This window comes from Siniperca chuatsi, linkage group LG9 (genome assembly GCF_020085105.1).
Source record: "Siniperca chuatsi isolate FFG_IHB_CAS linkage group LG9, ASM2008510v1, whole genome shotgun sequence".
In the NCBI taxonomy this organism is placed as follows: Eukaryota; Metazoa; Chordata; class Actinopteri; order Centrarchiformes; family Sinipercidae; genus Siniperca; species Siniperca chuatsi.
This window is the reverse complement of record NC_058050.1, coordinates 10,998,846-11,017,611: the sequence shown is the minus strand read 5'-3', so window position 1 is coordinate 11,017,611 and position 18,766 is coordinate 10,998,846. Positions and strand designations below refer to the sequence as shown.

At 44.5% G+C, this 18,766-nt stretch overlaps 1 protein-coding gene across 19 annotated transcripts in view; it reads left to right on the top strand.

Annotated features, from left to right (window-relative positions):
* Nucleotides 1-18,766, top strand: part of pou2f2a (POU class 2 homeobox 2a) — a 66,159-nt gene that overhangs the window by 27,018 nt on the left and 20,375 nt on the right. For 8 of the 19 annotated variants that reach the window (XM_044208917.1, XM_044208913.1, XM_044208905.1 and 5 more), the window contains exon 1: nt 17,624-17,761. The exons of the other annotated variants lie outside the window; for them this stretch is intronic. In XM_044208917.1, coding sequence (XP_044064852.1) covers nt 17,707-17,761 — 55 coding nt within the window. In that variant the 5' untranslated portion in view covers nt 17,624-17,706. Of the gene's footprint in view, nt 1-17,623; nt 17,762-18,766 lie in introns of those variants that run through there. 19 annotated transcript variants of the gene reach the window in all.

The window sequence follows — 18,766 nt, the reverse complement described above, 5'->3', positions numbered from 1 at the left end:
ACATTTAGATAATAAAAAATACCAATAAAACTCAGGGGTTTGATTGGGTGTCTCCCCTTAGCCCAGCAGAGCAGGCGACTAAATCAGGGGTCCTTCTGTCCATTTCATTTAGCTGATAAGATTTATGATAATGAAGGGGTCCTATTAACCTTTGGGGTTCCACTGCTGTCCTTCAGAGTAAGGGTGTATGAAAGTGCTTACCCATCGGGTTTTGAGGCGAAGGCAGCGAATATGTCTGCTATAAGCAATGTCACATCATCATAAATGCACCCTCTGGAGTGCGTGCGCACACACAGCTCACACACACGTACACAACAGGGACTCTCCAAAAGCAGCTCAGCCCTTAGAGAGAGTTGAATGCATGTTTAATCTCCCTCCTCTCTTTCTCTTCTCTGCATTTTCCCCTTTCTTTATCCCCTCTATTCTTCCTGCTCTCCATCCTTCTCTCGGCAGGAGCGCCCTGTTCTGAAATTAATCTGTTGTACTCCACCACCTCTTCTCCCTCTCATTCCCTTGTGCAATCTCTCTTACACTGCCTTTCTTTTACAAGTGCATAGTCCCACTCTTTTTCTCATTGCTTGTGAAAGCAAGTGCCAGGATATTAAAAAGAGTTAAGAAAAAATAACATATGATTGATTTTAAAACTTTTTAAAAAAGCATATTCCAATAGACTTTTTTCCTGTCAAAAATTAACATTTTAACCATGTGTTGCTAATTACCCCAGCTGTGCTCCCTTTCTACCTGCATCTATCCATACCAACAATATTCATTGGTTGTCTATAAATATTAGGGGGCAAAGAGAAAGGGGGGATGATAGAGGGAGGCGTAAACCCCTCCTTTATCTGTACAAGGGCTGCACCCCTCTGTCCCTTTGTCTGCTTGTAAAGGGAACGAGGGAGGAGGCACAGAGCGGGGGGTGCCGAAGGAGTGACTAAGTGACCTCTCTCTCCCCTTTCTTTTGATGCTTCCATGTTCTGTCCATTTTGTTGTGCATGTCCCTCTCCCTCCCTCCTCTTTCATCCTCTTTCATTCCCCCTTTTTTCAGCCTGGTTAAGTCGCCATGGCTGTTGGCCTCATATGTCCCGTCCTCTCTCTCCCTCTTTCTTTCTCTCTCTCTCTCTCTCTCTCTCTGCCCGCATCTTTGGCAGCAGCCTGGTTGCCAAAGTGTCTGTAGGACACATTAAGGCCCATAAAAGCCTAGTCTGCGGCCGCACTCTTAACCACCAGTCAGAGGTAGTGTACAAAAGTGACTTTAAATGAGTCTGTGATTACCCTGGAACATGGAGAGATACTGAAGTGGCCAAGAGAGTGTGAGACAAGGCGGGAGCGTCGGAAATAGGGGACGAAAGAGCGGCTTTTTGGTGTTTCTTGAGTCTCTTAAGGAAAATTGAACCAAAACGAATATTTGTTTCTCCTAAAGCTAAGAGCTAAAAAAGCTACCTGAGTGGAACACGAGATGAAAAGTTGTAACCCAAATTTCCTGCCGCCCACCCCCTACATCACAACCTGCTCGCCCCTCCCCAGCATCCCTCTTCCTAATTGGCCACATGCTGCCTTGAGTGACAAGTGTAATCATCAGTCAAATTATGATGGGGGGAGAAGGTGGAGGCCAGGGGAGGTGGAGGAGGAAGAGAGGAACAGCAGAAGGTGGTGGGGGGGTTGAAAGGAAGTGCTTTGATCGGAGATAGAGAGGGGGTGAGCGGGAAAACAGACAGAGGACATGGAAAACTGCTGTCCACACACCTGCTGCTTCATAAATGGGCAACATTAGCACCCTCAGACCGCAGTGTACTATAGAACACCACAGACAACCTTTCTAACAGCCCTCTGTAACCACAGTTAATGGGAAAAAAATGTGTATTGATTACCGTTACAATGTAAATAGTTTTGTACTTGGACTTGTATCTTTTCCTCTGCTTTTCATTTAAACCCGAATAGCAACAAACCTCCTCTGTTTTCATTACAATTTCAACACAGACTAGAACAATGAAATCACTGGGTGTGGTAACAGCACGGTCTTTGAATCTTGGGCACACCAAGCCAGGTCCGTGTTATATTTGGATGTACTTTGTTAGTGAGAGCAGATGTTAGCTCTCCAGCCAGCTAACGAGGTTTACAGTAATTAGGAGTGCTGATGAAGCGCTTTGATTCTCCGGCTGTGGCTGCCCTCTCATTAGCGGCTAGCTAGCTAGCGCTGCAGCAGGCGCTCCAGTCACATCCTATTAGGCGGCTCAATGTACACTCTGAATTAGGAGCAGGAGATTAAGTGGAGATGAAAACTGTCTGCGTACACACACAGATAAATGCACACACATGCGTGCACATGTGAACACACACATGCATTCAGACTGTTTTAAAAAGACCAGCAAAGTCCACATACACTCCCTGTTATAATGAGGTTAGAAGAAAATTCCTCCTCTGGAACTAACCAAAAATACTAAGTGGAGCTGGTGTTGCACTGAACATGAAGCATCCCTCAAACTTATGCATGTGCCAAGTGCCAAGTTGTGATAAAATAGGCTTGTGTGAGAGTGCTGATTAGAGAAAAGGACAAATGCAACAAAGGAACAGAATCAGAAATTTTAAGACATAAGACAAGTTTGTTCATCTGTGTATGCATGAATCACCCAGTGTCAAAACCAGGCGGTGGAATATTCCCCCGTGTTTTCTACAAATTAAAAGAAAACAAAAAGACAACCTTGAAAATACTATGACACCCATTTTTCCCTTCTGTTCTTCTCCTCGCTATTTGTCAATACTCTCTACATGCTCCTCTCCACTCTCTCTCTCTCTCTCTCTCTCTCTCTCTCTCATCGTCTTTTATGTGATGGAGTGATTATTGAGGACGTGGCTCCTGTGTTTAACGCTGGTTGATGAAGTCTGCCTTTGTCTGTCTGTGCTAACCTGTCGCAAACGGGACACCGCTTATAGCAAAATCAATACACAGAGTCGAAGAGAGAGAGGCCTGGTAAGGGAGGTAGAGAAAAGAGAGAAGAGGGATGGGGTGGAGGGGCGTTCGAAGGTAGATGAATGAAAGGAGAGAGATGAGCAAAGATAGAGCAGGAAGTTGTTGGAAAGAAAAAAGTGAAGACTGAAGGAAATGTAAATACTTGACTCCGCCTCTGCTGAAATGTGGTGACGGTTAATGGCTGGTGTCACTCATAGTGCCTGTGTGTGTTTATGTGTGTGTAAATCAGGGCGTTTATATGTATATGTTTGTCTCACCTGTGTGTGGCCTTGACCGAGGGTCGGTTATATCACTTGTAGTGTGTGCCTGTGATTGTTTAAGTGCGTGTACACTAGCAGGATGGGACAGCCCCTATCTGTGTGTGACGATCGGTGTGTGTATGCGTGTGTGTGTGTGTGTGTGTGAGAGAGAGCTTCGTTTGCTTCCACTCTCCAGAATTGAAGCTGGTGTGAAGAGGAGAGGGGAGCGACAGAGAGACGAGGAGAAGGACGTCGGAGGAGAGAAGCATTGGATTGGGGGGGTGGGGTGGGGGGTGGAGGGTGGTGGTTGGGGGGGGGGGGAGTTGTGTGAGAGAGGCACAGCTGGGAAATGAGTAATGCAACCCCCCTCCCCATATACCACCACCTTACACTCACACATACGGCACATACACACACACGATCCCCATCTCTTTATCCTCCCCTCAGGAAAGAAGGGGGGGTGGGGGGTGAAGGGAAGGGAGACGGCAGGGGGATAGGAAGAGATGGAGAAGGGGACAGATAGGGGCATTAAAATTCATGGCCTTTTTTTATTTTCTCTGCTGAAAATCAATAGTGTTTACTATGAATGAGTGGAACAGTGGACAACAGTGGTGCCGGGGGGACAGAGAGAGACAGAGAGGAGGAGGAGGAAGAGGAGCAGAAAGAAGGGGGGGCAGTAAAGAGGAGGAGGGGTGACTTTATTGCGATAGGCAGAAGCACCATAGGCCAAGGTTAAAGACCAGCAGGGGCAGAGAGACAGAGAGAGATAGAAGCACTAAGTAAATTCAGTTGTCTTTTAAAACAGACATACTACCCTGTAAATGCATATTTACTATTGGCTATCATAAGAATGTAATGTAATGTAAATCACAATCTGCTCTGCTGCAATATCAACTGTTTATCAACTGTCTATACTTTTCTAGCTTTCCATTCCTCATTCCTCGCTTCAGCTGACTCTACCTTTCAAAAACTGTATGTGTTAATTGGCAGCCCACAAACACCACTGACATGGCCTCTCACAAACAAACAGCAGACCCATACACATGCACAAACATGCCGTCACACACAAAAACACACACAAACTCCAGACCAGTTCACACTGAGTTGTTCAGCAACCCTGACCCTGCTTCCTGCTGCTGAAAGCCTAGAAGTTCAGGATGGCTTACCAGTGTTTTGATTAAGCACTGCCTGTGTTTCTCACACCACTTGATCAAAGAAGAAAAACAGTGTGTTTTTATCAGTTTTTTGTGTGTGTGTGTTTACTGGATGTGGCCCCTATATGTTTCATAGCAATCAAAGTTTTTAAAAATGTTGTGTCGTTTTTCTGCCGGCAAAATTCTGTCAGTAAATTGAAACAGATCATTTAAGGTTGCCAAACGCTACTTCTAAATTACAGAAAAGTTTTTTTTGTCTCTTTTTTCTTTCTTTCAGACAAAATGGGCAGTTTTTTTTCTTGCTGTATTTCTTTCTTTTCTACATGTATAGTATCAGATTCTCACCATGGAGTCGGAGTCTTCGGGTTGTTTTGTGTTCAGCTGTGGTGGACTGCGTGTGTGTGTGTGTGTGTGTGTGTATGTGCACGTGCATATGTGCCAGCATGTAGGTGTGCATGGCTATCTTGTGCGTATAAGCCATTCTCATTGTGCACACACTGGTGTGTTCCTGCATTATTGTGCATGTGGAAGTATGTGTGTGTGTGAGTGAGCTGTGCAGTGGGTGATATATATTCAGGCAGCTCATGCATTATGGAGAGTGCAGGTGAGAGCGTCTAAATGTGAACTGCTGGTATGTGTAGGGTTCAGGGCCAATCTCACTGAAGCCTTTTGTATTCGCATAGCATCTCCATTTCAAATCGGCCTGTCAAAAGCCAGCAGCATGTTTTATTCAGCAACAGATATTGATCACACATTATGCATACATACCAAATCTATATTGCATACCAAATCTAAGCCTTTGATATGTATATGATACTGCTTAGCGAATATACTGCATGCAGAATGTAGGTGTTTGTTATGTGCATAAACTCTGCAATGGTTTGGTGATGCAAAATATATTTTTGTTTTTGTTTTGCAGCTGCAGTTATTGATGTGGTGATAGTATGCAGTAATGTTGATCAGGCATTAAAGTTGAGAGCTGAGAATGACTTGTTTACTGGTCAAAGGAGAGGACAGAGGCAGGCAAAGTGCATCCATTCAGCTGCTGTGTGTGTGTGGACACTGCAACGTCTGCAGGGATGAGGAGAGTTTGCCGAGGTCAGAATGGCACGTTGGTTCTTTCCTGTGGGCTTCGGTGTGTGTTTATTACTCTGACGCCTCAAAAGACCAAAGTGGATGTTGTGTGCTAACTTCAATTTCTCAATCCACTTACCGAGCTTCTAGCTTCTTGGTCGAAATGACCTCCAAGCACCCATATACATTAACAGCCAACATTTCACTATACCAGCTTCTCTTTGTCCATCAACATGTTTTTCCATCAATAATTCTCCATGTGTTAAACCGGAGACCCGAGGCCATCTCTGCCTCTCTATCATGTGCTGGTTTTTTACCATCATGCTGCACCGGTGTTGCACTAAATCTCCCTTCTCTAAATGACTGGAGTGGATGAGAGGTCACAGTATATGGGGGAGGAGGACAATGCAGGCTTTAGCTCTGATGGAGCTTGCTTTTTCACCCTTTACAAGCAGAGGTGACCCATTTGCTCAACGGAACATGAGAAAGGTAAATGCTAGTTTGTTAGGGAATGAACATTTTGAACACCACATGACTTTTCTTTTTTCCCCCCAATTTTCTTACTGAGGTTTAATTCAATATGTCATTAGATGTCTGTCTTATACCTCTTGAATTTTTTTTCAACCATCTTGTCCACCAATCTCTCTCTCTCTCTTTCTCTCAGTACTCTGTTCCCTTAGCGACCGTTTCCAAGGTGCCCATTCCCAAGGGCTGGAGGAGGGGTCCAGTGATGTCATGCATGCATAACTCTACACCTGTAATTTATGTCCTGTTCTCCCTTCCTCTCTGTCTTAGTCACATTTTTCTTTCCTTACTGCTTCCTTCTCATTTGCTGTTTTTTTTCTTCACATTTTATATCATTGTTATCTGTTTCACCCCATCTCAAATGCTTTTGTACACTTTCCCCCTCTGTTTTTGTTCCTTTCTCTGTGGCTTTATTACACATCCAAAACTGTGTTTCCACCTTCTTCCCGCTAGAATAAAATTCACTTTTTAGGAATCGCTTTGGTTTATTCCAGATTTTGATTTAAACTTGTAGTACTGTGTTTTATTTTAACAGTATGGAACAGTGACGCTTATGTTTTCACTAGCTGTTAAGAGACAGACAGTTGAGCTGCCCTCTGTCCACAGTGTACATGACTCTCTACATCTGCTCCATGTTTAAAAGGTCATTTGTCAAACCTGACATTTTCTGCCCTTACCAAAGGTTTCCTCAACATCCAGCCCAGCTCCCCCATTCAGAGTTTATGTTTTTTCATCTATTTGTTTGCTTTTGTATAAACCTTTTCTGACAATACGTTGCTTTTCGGTGTCAAAAGATATCAGGAGAATAGGAGGCTGAATTCTATCATCTTGTAATGTCCAAAAAACTAAGGAATGACAGATGCGGTAGCCTGTGTTGGTCTGTTTGTTCATGCATGTGTGGGTTTGTGGTGTGGGTCTGGGTTGCCTGGGTAATGGGGCCAAGGATTTCATGAAATGTGAGTTGCAACCGGAAGTGTAGTGACTGGGGACTTGCTCAATGGGGTCTGATTAGGGATTAATGCACGTGCATGTGTGTGTGTGTGTGTGTGTGTGTGTGTGTGTGTGCGCGCGTGTATGTGTGTATGTCAGCAGGATGTTTTTACTCAGCACAGGTTGTCACACTCCTGTTTCCCCCCGTGTGCCTTTTGTTCCACCCCTATTCCACCATTTTGGTTTTTGTCCAGGACAAAAAGAGGCCCCACAGCAAGGCCCCCTACCTGAACACCGCCTACCTCCTGATATTTTTCTAAGCTCCCCATCCACCACACACTCTCCCCCTCTCTCATCTCAAATCCTTTCTCTCTTCACCTCTCTTTCTCTCAAATTCAAATTAGCTTCATTGGCATGGCCATAATAAAGCGCAGTATTACCAAAGCATGTTGTACAATGTAAGTAAAAAGAAAAACAAATGGTTTGCACATTACTACACTATAAAACACACACTATACAACTACATTATTATATAGTATACTATAATGAAATAAAAGCAAATAATTGCAATTGCAAAAATAATATGTATGATAAGATTTAACAACAGAAGAAAATTGATAAAATCAAAACAAGGAGGTTTCATGTGTTGTTTCGTTTCGTTTTGTATTTTGCTGCATCGACATTGGCATTATCAATTTTTTTTTTTCCGAAGTAAATATTGAAATTTGTCTTGGTCTGAACTTTTGGTATTTTGGAAACCCTTTTAGTTTTATTTTCGTAAATTATTTGGTTCTTATGTCTGTATACAGGCTGCAGCATAGCTGGAAGTGTTGTCTGAACTGTCTCCATTAAGCCCTCAGGAACAGCGTGGGACTATTTCGGTGTAGTGGCCACACTCTGTATTGTAAGTCACATGACAAACTGGCCCAAAAAGACTTTTTCTCATTCACAATTGGATTCATGTGTGCAGGGAGCCAACAGGAAGTAAGCCAAGAAAGTCTCGAACATGCATGCTCTTAAAGGACTCTAATGTGCATGCTCTGTGGGGGCAAAATCGCGGAAGTTAAAGGAAGCCTGAAAAACTTTTTCAGCATATGCCCTGTGAGCAACTTACTTTGGAATAAATGGTGCACCAGCTTGGACATGGTATCCAGTTTTCTTAATACGGCCATGGTCTCTACATTTTGTTGTTGGTAGTGACTGAGTTTTCTGAGTCAGTTTTCTCTGGGTTGCCAGGTTTGCTTGTGTCCACCATTCTCAGTGGTCAGGTTGTGGTCACTCAGTGTGTATTTAGTTAATGTCTTTTTCAGTCTCTCTCCCTCTGTCTCTGCTTAGCTGTGTGCTGTGGTGATGGGAGGGCTCTGGTGGGCTTGTTGAATGAACTCTGTGGTTGTGCTGACAAATCAATGATAAAGAGTAATGACATCAACAATGTAATGTATCTCCTTGTGTTTTCATTGACTCTCCCTGTCTCCCCCCAACTCCCCTCTTACCGTTTATGCCACCTTGGGTCTTTGACTTTGCTTTGCACGATAAACTATGTTTCTATCACTTTATGTTTGTCATTATATGTATCTTTTATCTCTGTCGTTTATTTCTCTCTATTGGTCTGTCTATCGTCTAACTCCCTCTCTCTCTCCCTCTCTCTATATTGATCCAGTCATAGTTTTCTCAGTCTTCACAGTACTGGGCCGCTCTAATCAATACAGATAATTGTCTGCTCTCTCTCGATGCCAAACATAGTCTCCCCTTCTCCCCTCTCCCTCCCTTTTTATCAATGAACCCCAGTCTTTCCTCACCCCTCCTCACCCGCCCCACCCTCTCCCCCTCCAGTCGGGGATTCCCCCTCCCCTAATGACGGGAGATAACCTGCTTTCTTTACCGATTTTTTCCCACCCGCCTCCCCCCACACATCCCTGCCTCGCCCGCTACCTCCCTTTCCTCCCTCGTTCATCGATTACCGTGAGAGTCGGGGCCCGGCCCGCCCGCACTACAGTTGTAAACACACACAGCGCTTGTGTTTGTGGTTTAGTTGCTGTTCGACTGCTCCTCTTGTGCGGGCCTTTTGGTTAATCAGTAGGATCCAGTGATTTTCGCCTGGTTACGCCTGGTTTTTATGATGACTGGGACAAGTGATCGTCGGGAGGATGACGTTATACATTCACCATCTGGCCTGTGGCCTGTCATCTCCAAAATGTGATCTCTCATCACACTAATTTGTGACGTCAAGGCAGACATCCTTGACCAGTGGAAGGCCCCAATCGATGTTCTAATTTATCAATTTTTTTCCATACAGATTTTATCTGGTGTTGATGGAAACACCAAAAGCTGCTGTCACTACAGTTTGTATTATTGACAAGTAAAAAAAAAAAGAAGTAGAGCCTTTAATAAAGCACCACAAGTCAAGTCGAGTCAATTTATTTATACAACTCAAAATCAGAAATTTGTCTCAGAGGGCTTTAAAATCTTCTCAACACCCCGTTTCCTTAGATCCTCGATTTGTGTAAGGAAAACCTTCACAAAACAAACCTTTAACTGGAACAACAACAGATGAGGGATTTCTCTTCCAGGATGGACAGACATGCAATAAGTGCTGTGTATACAGAGAAAACAAAAGTAGCAGTATTAGAATTACCATATGGTGAAACAGAATGACAATATTAAGTAAATAAAGTACATAATGTATAAAGTAAACATTCAGTGTAATAAGTTAAAGAGTTTCAAGAAAAATGTAAAAGAGAGAAGGCTGGAGCGAACAAACAAATGTACACAGTTGGACCCAGTGCAGCATTCATATTCTGTTTTCTACATATGAAATCCTGCGTGTTTAATAATGCATCCACCCATCCAGCCAACAAGGCAGGTTACAGGCCTGCAGGTTATTGTACTGTGAGTGTGAGTGTGTGTGTGTGTGTGTGCGTGCAGGTACGTGCATGCGTGTGTATCCTTCTCTGAATCAGACATGTAGCATCCAGCAGAAGTCTCTGATGAATACTCTATCACTGAACTCAATCTGGGGCTGCACGTAAACCACACAAGCAATATCAATGACAATATATATACAGTATATGTATCCAATGTTTACACAAATATCTCATATCCACTCACATCTGCTGCAACTGATAGCTGAGGCAATGCCATGTTTCTGTTTGGTCTTTACCACAAGAGGAGTAAGTGAGATGGAGTTGGAAAAGGGAAGAAACCGTTTCAATCATGATGTAGGTCGAAAATAAAATGACTTGCTGTAATGTGGGAAAACAGAAGATAGCAAGAGCAAATCATTTGTATTTGAATTGTAAGAGTGTATCAGAGTCTTATGAATATGTTTGTGCATCGGTGAGTTATCTGAATGATTGCATGTGAATGTGTGTGTGTTTATTTATGAGCAGGCCAGCGTGTGCGCATGCATGTGGACATCTTAGACAAATAGAAAGAGTCTGGAGGCTAGGCCCAGGTTTACATGTGTGTGATCAGACTAAGCAGGGCTTAAAAGGGCCAGCAGCGGGATGGAGAAGAGAAAAGAAGGGTGGAAGGAGGTGAAGCAGGGGGGTTATATTGTCCTGGAGGAGGTTTTCGGGGAGTGGTTTGGGGTCGGACGGGAGACAGCAGGGATCCTCCTCGCCCCCTGGGAGTTGAACCTACAACCCCCTAACCTTCCTCTAGCCCTCTGGTCATGGACTTGAACCCTGTAACCCCCTGATGGACAATCTGTTCTTCTCCCCAACCGCACTGCAGCACTGTGCATGCCATTAACGGATAAATAGGCTGTGTGTGTGTGTGTGTACACATGGACACTTCCAAGTGTTTGGTCAGTTGGCCATGGCTTTGACGTTGGGTCTTTCCCCCCTTTTTTTTAATGCTTGTCAAACAGAAGAGGTGAAAAAAGAAGCCTGAAGCACGGTTGTTATTTTAACTCCCTGATTTTTGTCTCTGCTTTGTTGAGATTTTGCAAGCATGTGTGAGAGATGATTTTTTTTTATTTATTTTGCACTCATTGAAATAGTTAAATAGAGTATTCAGTGTGATCCACATGGGCTCTTTCTGTCTCTTGTGGATCCCAGCTCTCCTAGTGTCCCTCTAACGTGGACAGAAGCAGGGAGGTTTATGCATGCTCGGACCCAGCTCATTCTTCACCTGTCAACAAAATCATTCTCACTTCGGAAAAAAAATGGAGAGGAGGACGGGGCGGGGGACAGTTGGTGAGAGGGTAAAGGAGATGGAAAGATGAGGAAGAAAAGAGGACAGGGCTGATATATTCCTCTTATCCATTTTTTTGCTCTCCTTTATTGCTCTATTTCTTCCCTTGTTTGTGTTTGTGGGCTCTGCTTATCAGATCTCAGCACCATTCAGGGCCTCAGTCAGGGGAAGAAGCCAGACGCCTCCATCTCTCTTTCATTCAATCTCTCTCTCTCATTCTCGTGCTCTCCCTCTCCTAACCTTTGAGAATAAGAGCCTTGAATTTGAATTTCAGAGCGAGCTAGCGAGCAAGAGAAGGGGTTGGAAGGAGGGGGGTTAGCAGGAGAGGAGGGGAGGCTTTGGGCTGGGGCGGGGGGGTTGTTGGAGCCGCGGTCGTTGAGAAAGGGCCTGCTCAGCCCGTCCCCCAGCCTCCCCCCTTAGAAGGGCCCCGATCGATACAAACTCAGAGCAATAAAGCTTTCCCCCTGTCATCTCTGCAGAATACAAAGCAGAATAGAGAGAGGGAGAGAGAAAGAGAGGGGTAGAGAGAAAAAGAGAGGGAGAGAGGTGAAAAGCTGTTCCGCTAGCCAGACCAATTTCCTAACCCCCCTCCTCCTCTCTCTCTTTACCACACCTCCCCAACACACCATCACCACCACCTCTATCACCCCTTTTCCATACCTCTTTCTTTTTATCTATCTTTCACCTCTTTCCCCAAATGCACAATATATCCCCCTGACTGTATAGCTGAAGAGCTATCTCTCCATAATAAATACAGCATGAATAAAGTATACAATAGATTCCCCGTTTCCCCAACTATCAGAGAGAAAGGTAGAAAGGGGGAGATGAGGGAGGAAAAGTGTCAAAAATGGGGGGGTGGTATACAGCCAGGGAGTAGGATGGATGGAAAACAGGAAGGAAGGATAGTTAAATCTGGTAAGAAAGTGTGTCAGTGTGTGTGTGGAGGGGGAGAATAGGGATAAGGTAGAGAAAAGGGAGGGAGGGATGGGGAGAGAAAGATGGATGTAGCGATACAGGTAGAGAGGAGGTGGAGGAATATTGATGAGGAGGAGGAGGGTAGGTAGAAGAAGAGGCAAAATGTGTGGGGATGGGTGAGGGAGCGAGAGAGAGAGAGAATAGAGAGAGAGGTGAGGGGGTCAAACAGCAATCCCTTGAATTGAGAGCCAATTACTGTAATTATAATCTGGATTCAAAGCATAAAGACAGCAGTGACAGGCTCACGCAGGCAACCCGCGGACACACACATGCACGCCCAAAACAGACAAAAGACAGTATGTCTGTGTGTGTGTGTGTGTGTCTCTACATCTCTACATGTTGTGTTGATTGTTCGGTGAAACTGCAGATGTGCATGCATTTTGTGTGTGTGTGTGTGTGTGTGTGTGAGTCCTTGTCTCCATTATTCTCCACTGAATGGCAGTGCAGGAGTCAGCCTGCCAATCAGCTATTGTACTCTTGTCAATTTAATAATATTTCTGAGCGCTGACCTCCACAGTGCTACAGCCATCGCTCTATATGTGTGTGTGTGTGTGTGTTCCTATATATTTCTCTGTCTCTCCCTCTTTCACCTCAGTCTAACCCCCACCCCTCCCTCCCTCCCCCTCCATCTCCCTCCTCCGGTCCCTGTCTCTCATTCTCTCCTTTATTAGAAGAAGATAGCGCGAATCCTTCATCTCTCCTCCACTAATTTTCCCTGTTATTGTCCCTCCGTTCGGCCCTCCGTCTCTCTCTGCACTCCTTCACTTGTGTCCTCCTTTCTTTTCCCGTCATGATCTATATTGCTAGCCTTTTTTCCCTTCTTCCTGTCCTTTCCTGTTATGCTTCAGCTTTCTCTCATTCTTTCTTTCACTCTAACACCTCACACAGATGTCACATCCCTACCTTTTCTGCTCTCTTTTCTCCCTCAGACCTCATTCATCCCTCTATCACCTTATCTTCGTCGCTCTCACCTTCTTTTCCTTTTCTGCGCCGCTGATGTCCCTTTTCCAGGACAACTCTTCCCGTCTCATTTTCAGCATCGTCCCTTTTTGCTTTTTCATCATCATAGGCTCATTTTGTCAACTCTATGCCCCCATCTCATTCCTCACCCTCCCTCCATCCTTCCTTCCTTCCTTCCTCATCCTTCTCTCCCTCCCTCCACCCTGTTCGTTCCCTGGGGAGGTCAGTAATAATGGTAGTGATGGAGTGAGAGAGGGAGGTGCGATTATTGTCTTGTCGGGAGTCAGAAGAATCGATCGGCCCAGAAATATGAGGCGCGAGAAAGAGCCGCTGTGTCAGATACAATAACCACCCGCTCCCGGGGGCTTACACACATACATATACACACACACACACATTTAGACACACACACAACATACAGACACATACCCGTATTTGACACAAACATATACATTTGTTTCGACGCAAGCGCAGACACTGACACGCACGCACACTCCTACCATCTTTCTTTTTCATTAACGCAATGCACACACATTCCTCTTCTTCTGTGGCAGAGGAGAGTGGCGAAGCAGCCCAATCATCTACATGCTTTGATCTGAGATAAAGCATAGAAGTAGATCTGTTCTGATCATTCTTCATGCACAGATAAAGGGCAAGGCGAGGAAAATCGCTCACACACCTTTCACTCACGTAGCTATAAACAGACATAAACACACACATACACGCACACGCCACACTCTCGCTCACACTGAGACCTTTCACTGCTGTTGCCTGGCAACGTGGCCGAGTGTCCAATCCGAGTGGAGAACAGTGGCCAGTGATGTCACAGCTGCTGCTGACCAGCAGGTCTGAGAGAGAAAGAGAGACAGAGGAGGAGAAGAGAAAGTTTGAATTGGAGATAGAAAAGGGGGAAGGTCGCAAAAAAGAGTGGGATGATGAGAGGGTTTGAAGGAAAAAAGACAGCAGGTGAAGAACAGGCCGAGGTGAAAGAGGAGACGGGTGGGCAGAAAGAGTGCGAAAAGCCGATGGTTGCCATAACTAAAGTACTCCCATTTCTTGTATTTTAATTGGGAGAATATGACTTTGTCAGTGTAAGTGAACAGTTTGGTCTAAAGTGGCCTCAAAGCTCCTTGAGCCAGCGATGAAGGCCTCCAGTCCCTCCCAGTAGACCCTACGCTCTTGTGCCAGGAGAGTAAGAAGAAGAAGAAGAAGAAGAAGAAGAAGAAGAAGAAGAAGAAGAAGAAGAAGAAGAAGAAGAAGAAGAAGAGGGGGTGAGAGGAGCGAAGAAAAAGATTTGAGCTTCAACCTTGGTAGCGCCGTGGGAGAGAGTGGTGTCTGTCTAGACAAGCTCCCTATGGGCTGCCGAGATGATATAGAGAAGAGGGGAATGGTGTGAGAGAGGGATGGAGGGGCGGAGGGGCCAGAGGAAAAGGAGCGATTGAGAAGTATTAGGACAGGAGAGGAATAGGTGTTGTAAACGTGTAGGCGGCGTATGTGTGTGTGAGATGGCGCAGGTCCCATGGTAGCCAACAGTGTGAGTGTGTTTTAGCCCCTGCTGCTTCTCATACAAAACCTCAACCTCTGTAGTCTCCACACTGCCAGACCTACTCTTTATAATCCTGCTACTCCTCATGGGGCTACACCTGCACACACACACACATACACACCTATACACCAGACTGGATTTTAAATCTCTCACCTTGTAGAATAGAATCTTGCTGTTGGACTGTGCATAGGACTTGGTTTGTCCATCACTGAGCCATGCTCTGTCCCCTCTATAAGATCAGGGAATATGATGGATTATATGAATTAGAGCCAGTGTGTGCTCCAGGCCTGAGGCTGCACTAGATATAGAAGGACCGAGCCGTAGAGGGATACTGAACTGGTTTGGAGACCTCAGAATTGTCCCTGCAATGACCCATTATACACACAGTCTCCTCCCAGTTAGCTGGGGGTGAGAAGTTCTTTTTATTCCTGTCTCTCACCATCACTCTTTCCCTTCTCCTTCATTCCCTTCCTTATTTTTTTACTTTACTACTCCTCTTTTTCTCTCTCTTAGTAACCCCCAATTTTCCCTCCCTGCCTCTCCCTCTCTCTCTGACAGTGGAGTGATTGATGGCGCTCTAGAGGCCTCAGCCCCCCATCCTCCTCCCTGGAGTCCCACTATCACATTGTGTATGTGTGTATAAATGTGTGTGTTGGTGTGTGTGATTATTATCTTACGAACATAACTTCTGGTGGTGACCAAAACATGCAAAAATAGCTCATTTTCACTTTTTTTGTTATGTAGTATGTGTTAATATGTCAACTTCAATTGAGACCATTTGCCATTGGCCCCATATCCATACCCATATAAATGGTAAGGCTGGAGTGTTGCGAGGCCTGGTAACCAAGGCTTAAACCTCCTTGGGGCAGGAAGGCCCCCCATGGCCATGAACTGTACAACACACATACATGCACACACAGAACACACTTAAATTTATCCGGTGCTATTGGAGCACCTCAAACAAATATGCACACACAGACATACAGTTATGTGGGTAGATTGGAGTTTGAACAAAGGTCACGGCCAAAGCCAGGCTGCCCAGACGACCTCTGACCCAAAGAGACGCCCCCTCCCCAACGTGCAGTCTGTCACTATCCTCGGACAGGCCTGGCCAACGGGTTCACTCATACACACATCCACAAACACACTCTCTCGCTCTCTGCTGATTACTTACAGGAAGACAAACAAATCTGTCGTTCATGCCCCGATGAAGGGTAAAACATTATCACGAAAGTGATGTGGCCAAATAAATTGGTGAAACTGAAGATTTGTCTCAGGACTTAAGTCTGTTTGGTGTCCAGCTTGCAGGTGTTGCTGTGATATTAGTTGTTTGTTTGACTAGCACCACAAAAAAAGAAAGAACTTGGGGAAGCAAATCCTGCTAGAGCTGTAACTAATGATTATTTTCATTATCGGTTAATCTGCCAATTATTTTCTAGATTAATCAATGAAACCAATGAGTCCAAGGTGGCATCCTCAAATTCCTGGTTTTATCCAATCAAACCCAAAGAGATTCACTTTACTATTATATATGACAAAGCAGCAAATCCTCACATTTGAGAAGTTAGGCATTTGGAAAAATTACCAAAATGATTAATCAATTATCAAAATAGTTGGTTGACTAATCATTAATCAACTAATCGTTTCAGCTCTAAATCTGAATATTGTGCATTTGTCAGAAAGCTCTGTACCCATCGCACCAAAGTTTCAATTCTGATATTGTCTTAAAATATATATTTACATGTGTCAGAACATCAGTATTTTGTGTGTATTTGAGGACAGATTTTAAAAAGATGTATAACTGAGGGCACCTCCAATGCAGTGCTGTATGCACTTCTCAGTGAGCATCTATCCAGCAGTACATTGGGTTGTCGTAAATCACCACATAAAGTATTTATAAGGTTAAACTTGGGAACTCTGCTGCCGTTAGCTTTTGAATTAGTGAACTCGGACCAAGGGAGAAGGGGGGGGGGAATCAGTGGTCTGCCTCATCTCCTCCTCCATAGATGGAGCCTGTTTGTTCATCAGGATTAGAGAATCAAGAGTGCCACCTTGTGGTCTGCTCGACCTACTGTCAGAGCAGCACATCGACACTTTCAGATTTAAAAATTTTGTATTTCTGCTGAAACATGCTATTCTGCTTCATTGAGATCATCCCCCGACTTCAGATTTTCACTTATTTAGCAGCTTCTTAGTCTGTTAATCCTCGTGGGCGGTACTGATAGAGGCTCACATGTAGTTTATCTGCAATGTTCCACTTTCTTGCCACATCTACGTGCCACATGTACTGATTCATGGTGTGGCTTTCTGTGGTGTAACACTGTGCAGCCCACAGTGTGGGGTGGTCAGTGGTACAGTGAGTGAGTTTTTCCTTCCGCTTGGGTTAGAGTGGAGCTGTGGCTGGTAAACTTAGCTGAGGATGTCTCACATCTTCTCTTGTTGGTGCCGACCTCCCTTGGAAGACCACCTTACACCCACTGATGTACTCGCTAACAACAACCCCACAGCCAGACATAGACACAGATATGACCGAGGAGAGATGGTCATGATTCATGGTAGACAAAACAGGCTACGAGAGCTTGTTAAAATAGCTTAGAATTGAAGAAAAACTCTGAGCAGTTGAGGTTTGGATAGGTTTTGAAGGTACACCGGGTCATATATCGTGCAAATGTATCATACACTCTTCGGTCAGAATGTCGAGCTTGCTGTTTTTCTCTTGTGTGAGTGAGCGTGTGTGTGTGAGTGGCTGTTTCCAGCCGCGCCATCACTTTCCGTCGGTACCCGTCATCCCCCTCTTTTTCACCTTGTCTATCTCTTCGATCTCCTCGCTCACTCACTCTCTCCCACTCTCTAACCTCTTGCGTGTCCCCCTTTCTTTCTTTCTTTTTTGTATTTTTCTCTCCTCTGTGCCAAGTTCCTACTCTTTTGAGGCTTACTTCCTGTTGTGTTGCAGGATGTGGGGAGGGGGTGGGGCTTGGGGGTGTGGACTGTCATGTGTGTGTGAAAGACACAGAAAGAGAGGGAGGGAGAGAGTGATTCTCTCAACCATATGATTTAATACACTCCTCCTTTTTGGTTAGACAGAGACAGACGGGGAGAGTGAGAGTTTTTCTTTACGTAGCACACAGACACACAGATATGACCAAGACAGCAGCTATAGCAGCAAAGGACTTCTCCAGTATGTGGTTGCCAGGTGAGTGACTGTCTGTGCAGCCTTCTCTCTGCTGGCCTTCATTTACCAAGACCAATTAAGCTTTGCGTGAGAGAGAGGGCACTGTGTGTGTGTATGTGTGTGTGAGAGAGAAAGAGAACTGTTTCCACGCTGTTGATTAATGCCACTGGGTCTAACAAGCTGAGCTAATTAGAGAACATCAAAGAGAGAGAGGTGGTACGAAGAGAAAGATGTGGATGGATGGATGGGTGAGTGGACGGCTGTCGCAGGCAGAGGGAAAGGTCAGACACCTCGCCAGCCCATAGCATGCCTCTGTGTGTGTGTTAGTGTTTGTGTTTATACTTAATACTAAATGCTCAAAAAGCTTGAGGAAAATATAGTAAAAAAGTTTTTTTTTTTTAAATGTTTTTGAAACACACTTGTAATGAAAAACCAGTGTTGCAGCTTGCATGTCTCGCCAGTATTTTTCTACATTGTGATTGTTTTTCATTTGTCATCATAAAACACCTTTTCTTTTTAATGTCCTGCACTACTGCAGTTTACATTTGTGTTATAGTTTATAGATATTTAGATAATACGGTTTGCTCCCGTGCAACTTTGAAACCGGTTTAAACTTTCTGTGTGTTTCTGTCAATTCATTCAAACCACATTTTTAAAAGCACTCAGATACAAAGATACTTTGTCTACGATATGTCACACAACACTTGAAAGGGGAATTGCCTGAAATAATTGTCATCCTCAGTATTTTAAAATTGGTATGAAAACAAAGCAGAACAAAATGAGACTTCTCGCCCTACGGCCTGTTTTGGTGGTCCTCTCAGGCAGTCACAGTCTCAGTTGACTGACGGCGAGTCTTAGAGAAAAGCACAGCAGGCTGTTAACTGACTCACCAATTACCAGAAATTAATTTTTAAATGTCATTTAGCTCATATTGCTCAGTCTTTGGTGTGCTGATATGATTCTAAAAAATTTCTCTAACGATGTGTGTTGTTTATCAATGAGTGATTCATTGGTAAAAAAATCACA